Here is a 16,141-nt window from a genome sequence, read left to right as displayed (position 1 = left end):
CCCCGTGCCCCCTGCATGGTCCCGTCCTGTCTGCGGCGCTCCCGCTCAACCGGGCGAGCCCAACGCGGCTCGCGGGGGAGGGCGGGCTGTCCCCGTTTCCGGCGGAAGGGGCGGGGCCTGGGCCATGTCCGCGCGCGCCGGTTCGCGGCTGCTGCTGGCGGGAGCTCCGCGGCGACACCGGGTGCGCTCGGGACCCCGGAACCCCCAGGGAACCCCCAGGGGAACCCCGCTCCCTAAACCCCGCCGGCCTCGCGGCACCGAGGGCCACCCGCTGACCTCCCGGTGATCCCCAGGTGTCCGGGCCGGACCCCGAGCGCCTCCGGCTCTTCCAGCGGCTGCGGGCGGCGGCGGCGGAGCGCTGGGACGGGCCCGGGGATGGCACCGGCACCGGGACCGGGAGCGGCGGCCTCCCAGCGGGGACCCCGATCCGCATCGCGCTGCCCGGCGGGCGCCGCCTGCCCGGCCGGGCCCTGCGAACCACCCCGTTCCAGGTGGCGGCGGAGCTCGGGTACGGCCGGGGGGGGACACGGCTGTCCCCAGGGTGCCACAGTGTCCTCTCGGGGTCCCCACAGGGTCTGCGGGGTCACACTGTCCCCAGGGTGCCACAGTGTCCTCTCGGGGTCCCCACAGGGCCTGCGGGGTCACCATGTCCCCAGGGTGCCCCAGTGTCCTCTCGGGGTCCCCACAGGGTCTGCGGGGCCACACTGTCCCCAGGGTGCCCCATGTCCTCTCGGGGTCCCCACAGGGCCTGCGGGGTCACACTGTCCCCAGGGTGCCCCCATGATCCTCACAGGGTCCCCACAATGTCCCTAAGGTCACCACAAGGTTCGTGGGGTTCCTGCTGTGTCCTTGTGGTCCCCACAGGGTTGGAGTCCTCACAGTGTCCCCACAGGGTTTTTGGGGTCCCCACAGTGTCCCCACAGGGTTTTTGGGGGTCCCCACAGGGTTTTTGGGGTCCCCACAGTGTCCCCGCAGGGTTTCTGGGGTCCCCACAGTGTCCCCGCAGGGTTTTTGGGGTCCCCACAATGTCCCCGCAGGGTTTTTGGTGTCCCCACAGTGTCCCCACAGGGTTTTTGGGGTCCCCGCAGTGTCCCCGCAGGGTTTTCGGGTTCCCCACAGTGTCCCCACGGTCCCGCTGTCCCCGCAGGGCTGGCCTGGCCGAGGCGGCGCTGGTGGCCCGGGTGAACGGGACCCTGCAGGACCTGGACCGGCCGCTGGAAAGTGACACGGACCTGGAGCTGCTCGACTTCTCCACGCCCGAGGGGCGGGAGGTGAGCCCGGGACCTGGGGTGCCGGACCCGCACAGCCCGTGTCACCTCTGTCCCCTGTGTCACCTGTGTCACCTCTGTCCCCCCAGGCTTTCTGGCGCTCCAGTGCCTGCGTCCTGGGCGCGGTGGCGGAGCAGTTTTTTGGGGCGATGCTCTGCAGCAGCCAGGCCACCGAGGACGGCTTCTTCTGCGACGTGCACATGGGCAGCAGGTAGGGCGGGCACAGGCGGTGCCCGGGCTGTCCCTGGGCTGTCCCCGGGCTGTCCCCAGCGTGTCCCCCGCCCCCAGGACGGTGCAGAGCGCGGAGCTGCCGGCGCTGGAGGAGGCCTGTGCCGCGTTCGCCCGGGCCCGGCACCGCTTCGAGCGCCTCGAGGCCACGCGGCAGCAGCTGGCAGAGCTGCTCAAGGTGCGACCCCTCCCCAGAGTGTCACCAGCTGGGGACACCGGGACCCTCCTGGTCGGGACCATCAGCCAGGGTGTGATGCTCATAGGGACCAGGGGTGTTACCTGTGCCGCTGTCACTGCCTTGGGCCCCAGCACAGTGTCACTCCCCCCTCGCTGTCACCCCTCTAATGTCACCAAGCCACCATCACCCCCCTTGTTGTCTCTCCTCAGCACAACCCCTTCCAGCTGCAGCAGCTCGAGGAGGTGACGTCCCCGACAGCCACGGTCTATAGGTGACCACAGGGGACACGGGGGGCCGTGGGTCACCTCAGCTGTCCCCAAATCCATCCCCACACACATCCCTTCATCCCCAGGTGCGGCCCCCTGCTCCAGCTGTGTCACGGCCCCCTGCTCCGGCACACGGGGCTGATCGGAGCCCTGCGTGTGCTCACGGTGGGTGTGGGCTGGGGTCGGGCGGGGTCCCCGGGTGTGCCCGGCCCTGCTGACGTCCCCCTGCTCCACAGAGCTCGGCTGCACTCTGGGGAGGGGCCGGGGGCCAGTCCCTGCAGCGCGTGGCCGCCGTGTCCTTCCCCAGCGCCCGGGACCTGGAGCGGTGGGAGCGGGCGCAGGAGGAGGCGGCGCAGCGGGACCACCGCCGCATCGGGAAGGTGAGCCCTGCCGGGGGCTGGGGGCGTCCCTCACAGCCACAGGGATCCCCCAGTAACGCCCTCCCTGCTGCAGGATCAGGAGCTCTTCTTCTTCCACAAGTTCAGCCCCGGCAGCTGCTTCTTCCTGCCCCGCGGCGCCCACGTCTACAACACGCTCGTGGAGTTTATCCGGGTGCGGCTTCCCCTGAGCCCCCACACCTCCCTGCTACCCCACTGTGCCCCCATTGCACCCCATCTCCTCACCCCAGACCCTCTGCCCGCCCTGCACCCCATCCCTCACACCCAGCTCCTGCTGTGCCCCGATGGCCGCGGCTTCTCCCTGTCCCTCCTGTGACCGGTGCTGTGGGGCCGAGCTGACCCCTCCCCTGTCCTCCCCCCGCAGAGTGAGTACCGGGCTCGGGGCTTCAGCGAGGTGGTGACCCCCAACCTGTTCAGCCCGCGGCTCTGGGAGCTCTCGGGGCACTGGCAGCACTACAGCCCCCACATCTTCTCTGTCCCTGCCTCCCCTGAGACCCTCTCCCTCAAACCCATGAACTGCCCGGCCCACTGGTGAGTCAGGAGGCCCTGGGGTGCCTGGGGGGGTTCCTGGGGGCACTGCCTGCCTGTCTGCCTGTCTGTCTGTCCGTCCCCAGCCTGATGTTCGCCCACCGGCCGCGCTCCTGGCGGGAGCTGCCCCTGCGCCTGGCGGATTTCGGGGTCCTGCACCGCAACGAGCCCCCCGGGACCCTGACCGGGCTGACGCGGGTCCGGCGCTTCCAGCAGGATGACGCTCACATTTTCTGCACACTGGAGCAGGTGTCTGTCCCCCTGAGCTGTCCCTGTCCCCCCAGAATGTGTCACCTGCCCCCCTGACACCCCTTTCCCAGCTGGAGACCGAGATCGATTCCTCCCTGGATTTCATCCGCACCGTTTACGCCGTCCTGGGCTTCTCCTTCCGCCTGGCCCTGGCCACCCGTCCCGACGGGTTCCTGGGGGACCCCGAAACCTGGGACCGTGCTGAGCAGGTGGGATGATGCTCCCTGTGTGGTGTGCCCCCTGAACTGTGCCCCTCTGACCCTCCCAACCCGCCCTGCAGCAGCTGGAGCGGAGCCTGCAGAATTTCGGGCAGCCCTGGGAGCTGAGTCCGGGGGACGGTGCCTTTTATGGGCCCAAGGTGAGGCATTTTGGGGAGGGGGGATCCCTGAGGGGGGAAAACCAGAACCCTTCTGGAACCTTCCCTCCCCTTTATCGGCACCAGATCGATATCCGGATCCGGGACGCCCTGGGGCGGCACCACCAGTGCGGCACCATCCAGCTGGATTTCCAGATGCCCGAGAGATTCCAGCTGGAATACGCCAGGTGCTGGGAGGGGGCAGGACTGGGGATTTGTGGTGGCCAGGATTGGGCTGGAGTTCGGGATTGTTGTGGGGGGATCAGGGATTGAGGAGTGGGGGCTGCAGGGGGATCAGGATTGGGGTGGAGGGACAGAAACGGGGCTGGGAGGGTCAGGATGTGGGGCTGAGGATGGGATGGGGAAGGTGGAATGGGGTTTTTGGGGAGTGTCAGCACTGGGGAAGGGGTTCCCCTGCCCCCCTGACCCCCCTGACCCCCCTTTCCCCCCCAGCCCGAGCGGGGGCCCGGCGCGGCCGGTGCTGATCCATCGGGCCGTGCTGGGCTCCGTGGAGCGCATGGTGGCCGTGCTGGCCGAGAGCTGCGGCGGGAGATGGTGAGGGGGTCCCCAAAAACACCCCAGTCCTTCAGACAACCCCCAGTCCCTGCAGGGATGCCCCCAGTTCCCAGAAACACCCCCAGTGTCACCCCTGTCCCAGGGTGCCCCATCCTGAGGACACTCCCCAGTTTTGGGGACACTCAGGACGCTCTCTGGACCCCTGAGAGCCCTCCATCTTAGGGGCACCTCCATCCTGAGGACACCCTTGGGGCACCCCCTCCTTGTGTGCCCCCTCCCCGTGTTCCCCGTGCTCCCCAGTGACCCCTGGTGCCCCCCAGGCCGCTCTGGCTGTCCCCACTGCAGGCCATGGTCATCCCACAGACCCCTGAGGTCGAGGAATACGCCCGGGAGGTGAGTGTGTGATCCCCCCTGTGCTCCCCCAGGACCCCCACCGTGTACTCCCACCCCCTGTGACCCCCCTGTGAGCCCCCATACCACCCCTCCGTGTCCCCCCTCATCCCCCCAAAGCCCCCACTGACTGAGGGGTGCAGGTGCAGGCACTGCTGAGGAGGGGGGGCCTCCTGGCCGACCTGGACTGGGACCCCGGGACCACCCTGGCACGGAAAATCCGCCGGGCACAACTTGCCCACTACAACTTCCAGCTGGGTAAGGGTGGGGCGCGGCCTGCAGACCCCCAGGACCCCCCCAGGAACCCCCCTGGAGCCCCCGGGGACTGGACACCCCCACCCCATCCACATCCTGGGTGCTGCTGGGAGGAAAACTGAGACCCTCCCCTGGGAACCCCCTGGGACCCCCCTGGGACCCCCCAGCACCCCTGTGAGGAACCTGCTGAAGCCCCTCCCGAGACCCCCCCTGCAATTCCCCTTGGGAATTCACCTGCACCCCCCTTGGGACCCCCCTGAGATCCACTCGGGAACCCCCCAGGACCATTTTAGGGACACCCCCACCCAGGGCCCCTCTGAGACCCCCACCCCCTTTGGGACCTCCTTGGAGCCCCCCGGGACCCCTCCCAAACCTTCCTGAGTCTCTGCCCCGGGACCCTCTGGACCCCCAGGGTGGGGGGTGCTGCTCAGGGCTGGGGGGGGCTGTGTTTGGGACCCCCGAGCCCCCCCCGACGGCCTCGCCCCCGCAGTGGTGGGGCGGCGGGAGCGGGAGCGCGGCACCGTCAGCGTCCGGACCCGGGAGAACCGGCAGCTCGGCGAGCTGGAGCTGCCCCGGGTGCTGCAGCGGCTGCAGGAGCTGAGGGACAGCCGCGTCCCCGACGCCGAGCAGCGCTTCTGACCCCCCCACCCCTTCCCGGGGACCCCCCGACTCAATAAACTGGAAACGCGCTGGATGTTGTGGGTGCCGAGTCTGGGGCAGCTCGGGGGGGCTCGTGGAGCTCTGAGTGCTCGGGGAGGGGGCAGAATGCTGGGGGGGGCCCAAAAGCACCCGGATACCCGCACCGCAACACCTGATTCCCGATTCCCGGATTCCGGGCTCCCATTCCCACGTTTCCGTTCCCACACTCGCGGTCCCGAGTCCCCCCCGGCACTTCTGGGTCCTCGCTGCCGGGATTTTCCCCCCACCCACGCAAGGGGAAAGTGGGGGGGTTGCGCAAACCCCGAGTCACGGAGCCGCAGACTCCGTTGGGCAATCGGGGGGGACCCGGGGCCGTTCCCCCCCCAAACACCTGCCCGGGCGGGTGGGCTCGGCCGCGGGCACGGTTTGATTATCCCGGGATAGGACAGGGCTCCCCCCGCCCCGCGATACCGCTGTCACCGAGCCCGTAACCCTCGGGGCCGTGAGGAGAGGGATCCCCCCCGCTCCGGGGGTCCCTCCGTAGGGGGCCCTTCAGCCCCCCCAGCTCCGGGGCTGACTCAGTGGGCGGGGGCCCCCAAACGGGGCAAAACCCACAAAAATGTGGTCTGACCGCTTCCCCCTTTCTGACGCAGGGGTCGGGGGAGGGGGGGGGCGGGCGGCTGGGGCGGCCAGAGGGGGATCCGGGACCACCAAGGTGGGCACGGGGCCGTCTCAGCGTCCTCGGCCTGTCCGGGGTCGGGGTTTTGCCCCTGGTCCTGTTTGGGGGCGCGGGATCCAGCGCAGCCCCCCGGGCCCCCCGGGGTCCCCCTCCCGGCTCCGCCGCGACGTCAGGCCGTGACTCAGCCCCGCGGGATGTGGCCCCACGCCCGACCCGGCCCTTCATAAGGCGGTGGAGCCGGCGCTGACCCTACAGCTCCCGACGCCATGGCGGCCTTCGGCGTCTTCCTCCTCCTCAGCGCCGCCGGTGAGTCCCCGCGGCCCCGCCCGGGCCCCCTGCATGGCTGAGCCCCCCCGAACACTGCGGCCCCTTCCCGAACTCCTGGGTCCCTCCCTCGGACACCTGGATCCCCTTCCCAAACACCTGAGATCCCCGCAGAGACCTGGGGCCCCTTCCCGAGCTCCCGGGTCCCTTTCCCGGACTCCTGGATCTGCTCCGCGAACTCCTGGATCACCCCTGGGGACACCCGGGTCCCTGCCCGGAATTTGGGGCACCTCCAGAACACCTGGGTCCCCACCTGCGTGTCAGGGCTCCCCACCCCGGATGTCGGGGCCGCTGCCCACACACCTGGATCCCTCCCAAACGCCCGGAGGTCCCTGTCCCAAACACCTGCATCCGCTCCTGGGTGTCTCTCTCCCCTTCACGAGCACCTGCGACCCCTCCTGAACGTCCGGACTCCCCTCCCAAATACCTGAGCCCCCTCCCCGCTATGGGACTCCAAGCCCGCAGGTCTGGGAGGGTCCCTGCTTGCTGCTCCATGGGTGGGGGGACAGAGGGGGTGGCCCTGCTGACCCCCCGTGTCCCCCATCGGTGACAGCGGTGGCCTCAGGGCACGTGCAGCAGGTGATGCAGGAGAGCCTGGACCTGCAGCCGCCCCCCAACATCAAACAAGGTGAGGGGGGGACAGTCGGGGACAGCCAGGGGCGGGGGGACACCGGGACTGGGGACAGGGGATGCTCACGGGTGGGGACGTGGATGGAGGGGACACGGGGGGTCGGGGATGGGGCTGGAGGGACATGGGGACATGGTGCTGCAGGAGCAGGGGGACTTGGATGGCGGGGACGCGGGGTGGGAGTGACATGGGGACAGTTGGGCACGAGAGCGGGACAGGGACACAGGAACCAAACGGGGACAGCGGGGCACACGGGGACAAGCGCAGGGAGGACACCCCGGGCCGTGTGCCCACGCCGTCCCTTTTCCAGTGCTGCAGCAGGAGGAGGTCCTGGAGGTGCCCCCCGGCATCCTGGTGGGGGGGGCCATGGGGTCCCCGCGCAGCCCCCCGGAATGGGGCAGCGCCCTGGACGGGTTCCCCCCCGCCTGGCCCGTGGCCGCCGCCGTCACCCGGCACTGCCGCGACCCCCCGACGCTGCCGCCGCCGCTGCCGCTGCCCCCGAACGCCTTCGCCCACCTGCGCCGGCAGGCGGCTGCGCTGGCTGCGCTGCGGCCGCGGATGAACGATTGCTGCCGGCACCACAGCCCGCTGCCCTGCGCCCGCCGCGCCGTGAGCCGGGGACACCGGGGGGAGCGGGGGGATATCGGGGGGAGCGGGGGATATTGGGGGGAGCGGGGACACTGCGGGGAGCGGGGGGACACCGGGGAGAACGGGGACACCGGGAGAGCGGGGACATCGAGGGGAAAGGGGACACCTCGGGGGGAGCGGGGGGATATTTGGGGGAGCGGGGAGATATCGGGGAGAGCAGGGACATCGAGGGGAACGGGGGATATTGGGGGAAACGGGGGATATTGGGGGGAGCGGGGAGACATCGGGGAGAGCGGGGACATCGAGGGGAACGGGGGATATCGAGGAGAACGGGGGACATTGAGGGGAACGGGGGATATCGGGGGGAACGGGGGAGACATTGAGGGGAAAGGGGACACCGGGGGAGCGGGGGGACACCGGAGGGAGCGGGGGATATCGGGGGGAACGAGGGATATCGGGGGGAGCGGGGACACTCAGGGAGCGGGGACACCGGGGGGAGCGGGGGGACACTGGGGAGTGGGGGACATTGAGGGGAACGGGGGATATCGGGGGAGTGGGGGAGACATCGAGGGGAACGGGGACACCGGGGGGAACGGGGGACATCGAAGGGAGCGGGGACACTGCGGGGACCGGGGGGACACCGTGGGGAGCGAGGACATCGAGGGGAACGGGGACAGCGAGGGGAGCGGGGGGATATTGGGGGGAGCGGGGAGATATCGGGGAGAGCAGGGACATCGAGGGGAACGGGGGATGTTGAGGGAGGGGGCTGTGGGGACAGCAGGGAGACACTGTGAGGGACACGGGGACACTGCTGGAAGGGAGGACACGAAAACGCTGGAGCGGTGTAACGTGGGGACACAATACCGGGAGGGGAGAGACGACACCGGGGCTGTGGGGACACGGCGGGGGAAGGCCGGGCGGTGACACCGAGGGGGCTCTGCCCCCGCTGCCCGCAGTGGAAGGACGTGCTGGACGGGTTCTGCACGGATGAGTTCGGGGTGAAGACGCGGCAGTTCCACTGCTGCCGCCTGCACGGGGCCGCTCGGCGCCGCTGCTTCTCTCAGGAGACCCCGGCCCCCACCTGGGACCCCGCACCCGCCGGCGGCCCGAGTGTCGCCTGGAACTTGGTCACCGAGCCCCCCTTTCCCCCCGGCGAGCCCACGGCCGCCAACCTGGGCAACATCTGCGGGCTGAGGACGCTGCGCCCCGGACCCCCCGGTCCCGGCGGCCGCTCCGGGCCCCGCGTCCGGCTGCGCGTCCGGCTGGAGCGGGAGTACGAGCGCTGCTGCCGCAACGAGAGCCTGAGCTGCGCCCACAGCGCCGTGAGTGCCACCCGGGGCGGGGGACAGGGCTGGGACAAGGGCGCTGTGCTAAACTCGGGGGACCCCGGCCTTTGGGAGGGTCTCAGGTGTCGAAGGACTGGGGGATCAGGTACCATGAAAAGGAGCCCGGTGTCTGGGAAAGGGCCCGAGGTGTTTGGGCCGGCACTCCGGTATCCGGGGAGGGGCCCCGGGTGTCCCGGGAATGACCCATGTGCCCGCAGCGTGACCCGCACACTCAGAGGCCGGGAAGGCTCCCAGGTATCCGGGAAGGTGACGAACGTGTCAGGGAGGGACCCGGCATCCGGGGAGGGGGCGGAAGAGCCCCAGGGATGACCCAGGTGCTCAGGTGTTGCGGGATCCAGTGTGCGGGCACCCCCCCCGACCCCAGTTTCTCCTCCGCAGTGGCTGAAGGGGCTCAATCGCTTCTGCCGGGAAGAGTCCTCGGTGAAGACGGGGCAGCACCGGTGCTGCCAGCGGGGGGGTCCCCGGAACCGCGGCCGCTGCTTCGCCGCCGCCGCCCCCCACCCCGAGTACGACCGGGAGCTGCACAACGTGAGCCTGGCCCGGCCCGGCGCCGCCCTGCTGCGCTCGCTCTGCGGCCCCACGCGGCTCTTCACGCAGAGGTGGGTGCGTGGGTGACCCCCGCACCCCCCGGGGGTCCCTGTGGAGCCCCAGCTTTGCAGGACTCCTCACCCCCCATCCCCACCTCCATTGCTTTTTGGGAGGGTCCGCTCCCCCCACGCTCCTTGGGGTGCCCCCACGCTCACCCCGTGCCCCCCACCCTCCTTGGGGTGCCCCCCGTGTCCGCAGGCGGCCGGTGCCGGAGCTGCTGGGGGCCATGACCTCCGCCTGCTGCCCCCTGCCCCACCTGGAACGCGGCGCCTGCGCCCAGGAGCAGGTGAGTGACCGAGGGGTCGGGGGCTGTGGTCAGGGGGACCCCCAGAGCGGCGCTGACCCCCGCCCCATCGCCCACAGCTGTCGCAGGGCATCGCCACGCTCTGTGCCACCCCCGAGGACGCCTGGCGGGACCCGCAGGGCTGCTGCGCGCTGGAGGAGCCCGAGCGGCGCCGCTGCTTCGACAGCTCCTACCTGAGCCAGGTGACCCTGGGGGCGGCCGTGGCCCCCCCGGCCCCCGGCCACGAGGAGTGAATCCCCCACGGCGAGGGGACAATAAAGATGCTGCGGTGTCACCTCTGAGTGTCCCTGTGTCTGTCACTTCCTCGTGCCTCACTGTCTCCATTGTTTCAGGGGCCCCCCCGGCCTCAGTGTCCCCCACGGGGCCCCGTTCCGGGGCGTGCCGGGGCGTGGGTGGATGTTGGGGTGTTTGCACTCCTGGGGTGTGTCACCTCTGTGATACCTGTGTTTGGTTTTGGGGTGTGCTGTGGTCACCACGCTCAGAGCACACGCGGCCTCCTGCCCCCCAGGGGTCTCTGTGCACCCCTTCCCCGCGTTTTTGTGTCGCTGTCACTTGTGTCCCCACCATGGCCATGACCCCAGGAGGTCCCCAAATCCCTGTGTCCCCCATGGTGTCCCCCCAGCCACAGCTGAGAGTCCCTGGGAAGAGATGCTGGGGAGGGTCTGGGGGATTCTGATGGGGCTGGGGGTGTCCTGTGGATCCATCCATCCGTTTTTCCCAGAACCACCCCCTCCCCAAATACTCCATCCATCTGTCTGTCCCAAAATTCCCCAGCTTCTTCTCTCCCTGTTCTGCCTCACACGAGGCTCCTTGCCCCGTTGGAAAAATGAAGAATTTTTCCTGTTGCTGTGTCCCTTTCCCAGCACAAAGCAAACCAGTCCGAGCCTTATTCCCAATTTTAGTTGAAAAATCGTCTTATCATTCTCAGCAGCCTCCACTGGGATACAGGGTGGAGGGAGAGGGATCTGTGCCCTCCATTGGGAATATTCCACCTCCCTCCAGTATTCCTGAGGCAGGGGCTGGAGTGGAACCTGTTTCCTGGAGCATGTCTGGGCTGATTTGCCTTCATGGATCCGGCCAAGCACAGTCCATGGGAAGGCAGAAACCAGCATGGCAAAGTGAGGAAAACAGACCTGAGGGGGCTCAACCCCCGTTCCCTGCGGGTGGAAGAGGGGTGTCTCCCCTTCCCAGGGGAAATCTGCGATGGAGACAATTCCCGCTGGGAGCAGCGTCACCTTCAGACTGGGAGAGGCCGAGCTGGAGGGCAGGGCAGTGGGCAGGGAAGGGCCGGGCGGGCTCGTCACATCTTGGGGAAGCTGGCCAGGTTGGCCACACCACAGGCGTTGTTCATGTTCCGGGCCAGGAGGACGTAGCCCTTGTTGCCCCATCCCTCGCCCCAGCTGGAGGGTGGAAAAACAGAGCCTGAGCCTCGGGAAGAGCCCCAGCCACCTGCACCTCCCCGGCCGAGCCCGTCCCACCGTACCTGTTCTTGATGATCCAGTGCTTGGTGCCCTTCTGCGCCCCGTAGCCCACGGCCAGCACGGCGTGGTTGATGTTCTGGGCGTTGCAGCTCTCGTCGTAGTACACGCCTTGGGGACACAGCCGGTGTCACCGGGCGTGCCCCAGGTCCCCGAGCAGCCCCAGCACCCCTGAACTCCCCCCAGCCCCTCACCGCGGCTGTAGAACTGGAAGGAGGGCAGGCTGGCGTCGATGCCCACGGAGATGGGTCCGATCCGGGCCACCGCCCTCTTCAGAGCCTTCTCGTTGCCCTCGGGGATCTCCCGGTAGCCGCGGCACTTGGCCGCCTTCCCGGTGGGGTTGTACATGCAGCTCTCGTCCTGCGTGGGGCCGGGAGGGGGAGGTGAGACGGGGCTGGGAGGGATGGGGGCGGATTTGGGGCTGTCCCCCCTTGCACCTGGCCAACGTAGGGGTAGGAGTCCTCGGAGTCGATGCCGCGGTTCTGCCGGACGTACTCGAAGGCGTTGGTCATGTACCCGCCGCCGCAGCCGTCGTTGTTGGACACGCAGTCCACCAGGTTTTGGGGGCTCAGTTGCAGCAGTTTCCCCGTTTTCCTCTTCAGCTGCCCCTCCAGGGCACCCACCGAGCTGAAGGCCCAGCATGAGCCGCACTGGCCCTGTGGGGACACAGCGGGTGACACCAGGGCGACACCGGGGTGACACCGGGGTGACACCCTGCCCCCGGCACGCCCCTCTCACCTGGTTCTTGACAGGGGTCACGTAGCCTTTCTTGCGCCAGTCCATGGCAGCCGGGGCTCTCTCGGTCCAGTCGGGGACGAAGAGAGTCTCATTGCGGCGCTGGTGGCCGCGGGGCACCCTCAGCCCGGTCATTGTCCTCACCACCTCCTCGCTGGTCTGCGGAAGGAGCCGCGGTGGGTGGGAGCCCCCGGAGGGGCTCAGCCCCCCTCCCTGCCCTCCCGGGGACACCCACCATGTCGCCCAGGTGGTTCATGGCCAGCTCGAAGGTGTGGACGCCCAGGGCGTGCTCCAGGTTGTGGGTGTTGATGTATCTGAGGTTCTTCTCCCAGATCAGCCTCCGCGTCACCTCGTCCGCCTGCACCGCGGGGAGAGACGCTGATGGGGCAGGGTCCCACGCTCGGGACACCCTTGTGCCCCAGATCCCACCCTGGGGGCGTCACCGGGGGTCCCAATCGCCAGCCCCCCGCGTACCTGCCCGTTGTACTGCTTGCGGTGCGTTTTTTTCCACAGCTCCCACTGCGCGTCCAGCTCCGGCTCGGGGCGCAGCTGGGACAGTGCGACAGGGACCAGCAGGGCCAGCACCACGGGCAGCCACATCCTGGGGACCGGGGGAGCACTGGGGACAGGGCAGACCCTGAGCCGGGGGCCGGGGGCAGGCAGGACCCTGTGCCCACCCTGATTTGGGGCTGGGAGCACCCTGAATTGGGGCTGGGGACCCCTGCTCACCCTGATTTGGGGCTGGGACCCCCTGCTCACCCTGATTTGGGGCTGGGGACCCCCTGCACACCCTGGCTGGGGTCTGGGACCCCCTGCACACCCTGATTTGGGGCTGGGGACCCCCTGCACACCCTGATTTGGGGCTGGGGACCCCCTGCACACCCTGGCTGGGGTCTGGGACCCCCTGCACACCCTGCTGTGGGACTGGGACCCCCTGCACACCCTGGCTGGGGTCTGGGACCCCCTGCCCACCCTGGCTGGGGTCTGGGACCCCCTGCACACCCTGATTTGGGGCTGGGGACCCCCTGCACACCCTGATTTGGGGCTGGGGACCCTCTGCTCACCCTGATTTGGGGCTGGGGACCCCCTGCACACCCTGATTTGGGGCTGGGGACCCTCTGCACACCCTGGCTGGGGTCTGGGACCCCCTGCCCACCCTGGCTGGGGTCTGGGACTCCCTGCACACCCTGATTTGGGGCTGGGACCCCCTGCACACCCTGATTTGGGGCTGGGGACCCCCTGCACACCCTAGCTCGGGTCTGGGACCCCCTGCACACCCTGATTTGGGGCTGGAACCCTCTGCACACCCTGATTTGGGGCTGGGGACCCCCTGCACACCCTAGCTCGGGTCTGGGACCCCCTGCACACCCTGATTTGGGGCTGGGACCCCCTGCACACTCTGGCTGGGGTCTGGGACACTCTGCCCACCCTGATTTGGGGCTGGGACCCTCTGTCCACCCTGGCTGGGGTCTGGGACCCCCTGCCCACCCTGGCTGGGGTCTGGGACCCCTTCCTCCCCCGGTTTGGGGCCAAGCCACCCCCGCGGGCAGCGCTGGCCGGGCGCCGGCATCACATGAGCCGGGACAGCTGGTTCCCGTTACCGCCGCGGCGTCGTTCCGGCAGCCCGGAGCCGGGGGGGAGTTTTGGGATGCAGGGGGTGCAGGAGGCGGCTCGTCCCGGCCATCCTGCCCCTCCCTGGCTTCCCCCAGCAGCCCCCAGCCCCAGCCCCCCGTGGCGGAGCAGGTACCGGGACGCTTCCCCGAGCTCGACGTGAAGTGCCTCAGTTTCCCTTTTTGTGCCTCCGAGGGTCCCACAGGGCCCCGATTCCCTCCCGTTCCCACTTGGATGCATCTCCCGGGGGAAAAGCCGCCCCCCGCCCCCCGGGTGTCCTTACCGAGCGCGGAGCCGTCGGTGGGAGCGCCGGGACGGGGCCTGCGGGAGCCGCCGCGCCTTTTATGCCGCGGGATTGAGGAAGTTTGGAGGCAGCCGGAAAATTTTGGCAGGCACGGGGTTTGGATTGGGCTGGAGGGAAGGAGGGGACGGGGAGGGGGACGCGGGGGCTGCCCCGCTCCACGTGATGCGGCGGGACGGGCTGAGTCAGCCCCGGCGCGGGACACCCGAATGTCCCCAGTGTCCCCAAACCCAGCATCCCGCTCTGGGGACACCCTCCTGTCCCCAATGTCCCCAAACCCAGCATCCTGCTCTGGGGACACCCCAATGTCCCCAGTGTCCCCAAACCCAGCCCAGCATCCCGCCCTGGGGACACCCGAATGTCCCCAGTGTCCCCAAACTCAGCATCCCGCCCTGGGGACACCCGAATGTCCCCAATGTCCCCAAACCCAGCATCCCGCCCTGGGGACACCCGAATGTCCCCAATGTCCCCAAACCCAGCACCCCGCCCTGGGGACACCCTGCTGTCCCCAATGTCCCCCCAAACCCAGCACCCCGCCCTGGGGACACCCGAATGTCCCCAAACCCAGCCCAGCACCCTGCCCTGGGGACACCCTCCTGTCCCCAATGTCCCCCCAAACTCAGCATCCCGCCCTGGGGACACCCGAATGTCCCCAATGTCCCCAAACCCAGCATCCTGCCCTGGGACACCCTCCTGTCCCCAGTGTCCCCAAACCCAGCACCCCACCCTGGGGACACCCTCCTGTCCCCAATGTCCCCAAACCCAGCATCCCGCCCTGGGGACACCCGAATGTCCCCAATGTCCCCAATGTCCCCAAACCCAGCATCCCGCCCTGGGGACACCCTCCTGTCCCCAATATCCCCAAACCCAGCATCCCGTCCTGAGGACACCCGAATGTCCCCAATGTCCCCAAACCCAGCATCCCGCCCTGGGGACACCCGAATGTCCCCAAACCCAGCCCAGCATCCCGCCCTGGAGACACCCTCCTGTCCCCAGTGTCCCCAAACCCATCATCCCGCCCTGGGGACACCCTCCTGTCCCCAGTGTCCCCAAACCCAGCACCCCGCCCTGGGGACACCCGAATGTCCCCAGTGTCCCCCAAACCCAGCACCCCGCCCTGGGGACACCCCAATGTCCCCAAACCCAGCATCCCGCCCTGGGGACACCCTCCTGTCCCCAATGTCCCCAAACCCAGCATCCCGCTCTGGGGACACCCTCCTGTCCCCAGTGTCCCCAAACCCAGCACCCCGCCCTGGGGACACCCTCCTGTCCCCAGGATCACGGCCCCAGGGCCACCCTCTTGTCCCGGCACCGCACTCTGGGGACATCCTGCTGCACGGGGACACCTCCCTTGTCCCCAAGTCCCCACCGCTTCCTTCAGGAGCTTGGGGACATCGTGTGACACCAGGAAAGGAAGACAGGACCCCCCACCTCTGTCCCCAGTGTCCCCAGTGTCCCCAGTTCGGGGGTCCCAGGCCGGTCCTGGCCGGGGCTTTCTGCAGTGACCGTCACCTTGTCACCTCCGGTGGCACCAGTGCCCTGCCCCAGACATGCTGGGGACATCATCATCATCATCATCACCGTCAGGGTCAGCCTCCAGCCATGGGACCGTCCCGGGGAGCAGGAGGGGACAGCAGCACCGCGCTGATGTGACCCTGCCACCCCCTCCCCACAGGGGTCCCCAAGGGCAGGGTCACCCCCGTGTGACCCCAACCTCGGCGGGGACGGGGGGCTGAGTCACCCCGGGGCTCCAGGGCACGATCACCGCGGCAGCACGAGGCCCTGACGTGGCACCGAGTGACCGGGAATGGAGTGACCAACGGGGACACGGGGGAGGGATCTGGGGGCAAAACCGGCACCGAGTGACCAACGGGGACACGGGGGAGGGATCTGGGGGGCAGAACCGGCACTGAGTGACCAAAACCAGAGTGACCAACGGGGGAGGGATCTGGGGGGTAAAACCCGCACCGAGTGACCAACGGGGGAGTGACCAACGGGGACATGGGAGAGGGATCTGGGGGGTAAAACTGGCACCGAGTGACCAAAACCAGAGTGACCAACGGGGGAAATGTGGGAGGGATCTGGGGGGCCAAAACCAGCACCGAGTGACCAAAACCAGAGTGACCAACGGGGGAGGGATCTGGGGACAAAACTGGCACCGAGTGACCAACGGGGAGAAATTGGGGAGGGATCTGGGGGGCAAAACTGGCACTGAGTGACCAAAACCAGAGTGACCAAAGGGGGAATGGGGGAGGGATCTGGGGGGCAAAACTGGCACTGAGTGACCAA

General features: G+C 69.0%; 3 protein-coding genes across 3 annotated transcripts; 2 read left to right on the top strand and 1 right to left on the bottom strand.

Annotated features, from left to right (window-relative positions):
* Window positions 1-124: 124 nt before the first annotated feature.
* On the top strand, window positions 125-5,325 carry TARS2 (threonyl-tRNA synthetase 2, mitochondrial). The gene is made up of 18 exons (XM_033082799.1): window positions 125-181; window positions 294-508; window positions 1,148-1,271; window positions 1,358-1,479; window positions 1,557-1,674; window positions 1,884-1,945; window positions 2,027-2,105; window positions 2,177-2,320; window positions 2,394-2,492; window positions 2,703-2,869; window positions 2,953-3,115; window positions 3,187-3,324; window positions 3,396-3,473; window positions 3,558-3,658; window positions 3,924-4,025; window positions 4,307-4,379; window positions 4,520-4,634; window positions 5,122-5,325. Exons 1-18 carry the CDS (start codon window positions 125-127, stop codon window positions 5,268-5,270), a joined length of 2,106 nt encoding a protein of 701 aa, XP_032938690.1. The 3' UTR covers window positions 5,271-5,325.
* Window positions 5,326-6,167: 842 nt separating this feature from the next.
* On the top strand, window positions 6,168-10,005 carry ECM1 (extracellular matrix protein 1). Its single transcript, XM_033082921.1, has 7 exons — window positions 6,168-6,255; window positions 6,827-6,901; window positions 7,212-7,510; window positions 8,446-8,811; window positions 9,214-9,434; window positions 9,622-9,709; window positions 9,787-10,005. Exons 1-7 carry the CDS (start codon window positions 6,216-6,218, stop codon window positions 9,958-9,960), a joined length of 1,263 nt encoding a protein of 420 aa, XP_032938812.1. The 5' UTR covers window positions 6,168-6,215; the 3' UTR covers window positions 9,961-10,005.
* A 604-nt stretch (window positions 10,006-10,609) lies between these two features.
* On the bottom strand, window positions 10,610-14,049 carry CTSK (cathepsin K). The gene is made up of 8 exons (XM_033082817.2): window positions 13,835-14,049; window positions 12,415-12,559; window positions 12,176-12,298; window positions 11,944-12,099; window positions 11,643-11,861; window positions 11,400-11,565; window positions 11,211-11,316; window positions 10,610-11,127 (listed from the first exon to the last, which is right to left on the bottom strand). Exons 2-8 carry the CDS (start codon window positions 12,538-12,540, stop codon window positions 11,028-11,030), a joined length of 996 nt encoding a protein of 331 aa, XP_032938708.1. The 5' UTR covers window positions 12,541-12,559; window positions 13,835-14,049; the 3' UTR covers window positions 10,610-11,027.
* Between the last annotated feature and the right edge of the window lie 2,092 nt (window positions 14,050-16,141).

The sequence above is a fragment of the Catharus ustulatus genome, chromosome 30, assembly GCF_009819885.2.
Source record: "Catharus ustulatus isolate bCatUst1 chromosome 30, bCatUst1.pri.v2, whole genome shotgun sequence".
Classification (NCBI taxonomy): domain Eukaryota; kingdom Metazoa; phylum Chordata; class Aves; order Passeriformes; family Turdidae; genus Catharus; species Catharus ustulatus.
Note: the sequence above shows the minus strand (reverse complement) of the source record. Positions and strands in the feature narration are given on the sequence as shown.

Coding starts and splice junctions, on each gene's coding strand:
- TARS2 (XM_033082799.1), top strand. CDS start 125: ATGTCCGCGCGCGCCGGTTCGCGGCTGCTGCTGGCGGGAGCTCCGCGG. Junction 1,480..1,556: donor GACGTGCACATGGGCAGCAG/GTAGGGCGGGCA, acceptor CCCCGCCCCCAG/GACGGTGCAGAGCGCGGAGC. Junction 1,946..2,026: donor CCGACAGCCACGGTCTATAG/GTGACCACAGGG, acceptor CTTCATCCCCAG/GTGCGGCCCCCTGCTCCAGC.
- ECM1 (XM_033082921.1), top strand. CDS start 6,216: ATGGCGGCCTTCGGCGTCTTCCTCCTCCTCAGCGCCGCCG. Junction 8,812..9,213: donor TGAGCTGCGCCCACAGCGCC/GTGAGTGCCACC, acceptor TCTCCTCCGCAG/TGGCTGAAGGGGCTCAATCG. Junction 9,435..9,621: donor ACGCGGCTCTTCACGCAGAG/GTGGGTGCGTGG, acceptor CCGTGTCCGCAG/GCGGCCGGTGCCGGAGCTGC.
- CTSK (XM_033082817.2), bottom strand. CDS start 12,540: ATGTGGCTGCCCGTGGTGCTGGCCCTGCTGGTCCCTGTCGCACTGTCC. Junction 12,299..12,414: donor GCAAGCAGTACAACGGGCAG/GTACGCGGGGGG, acceptor CCCGCGGTGCAG/GCGGACGAGGTGACGCGGAG. Junction 11,862..11,943: donor TGACCCCTGTCAAGAACCAG/GTGAGAGGGGCG, acceptor GTGTCCCCACAG/GGCCAGTGCGGCTCATGCTG.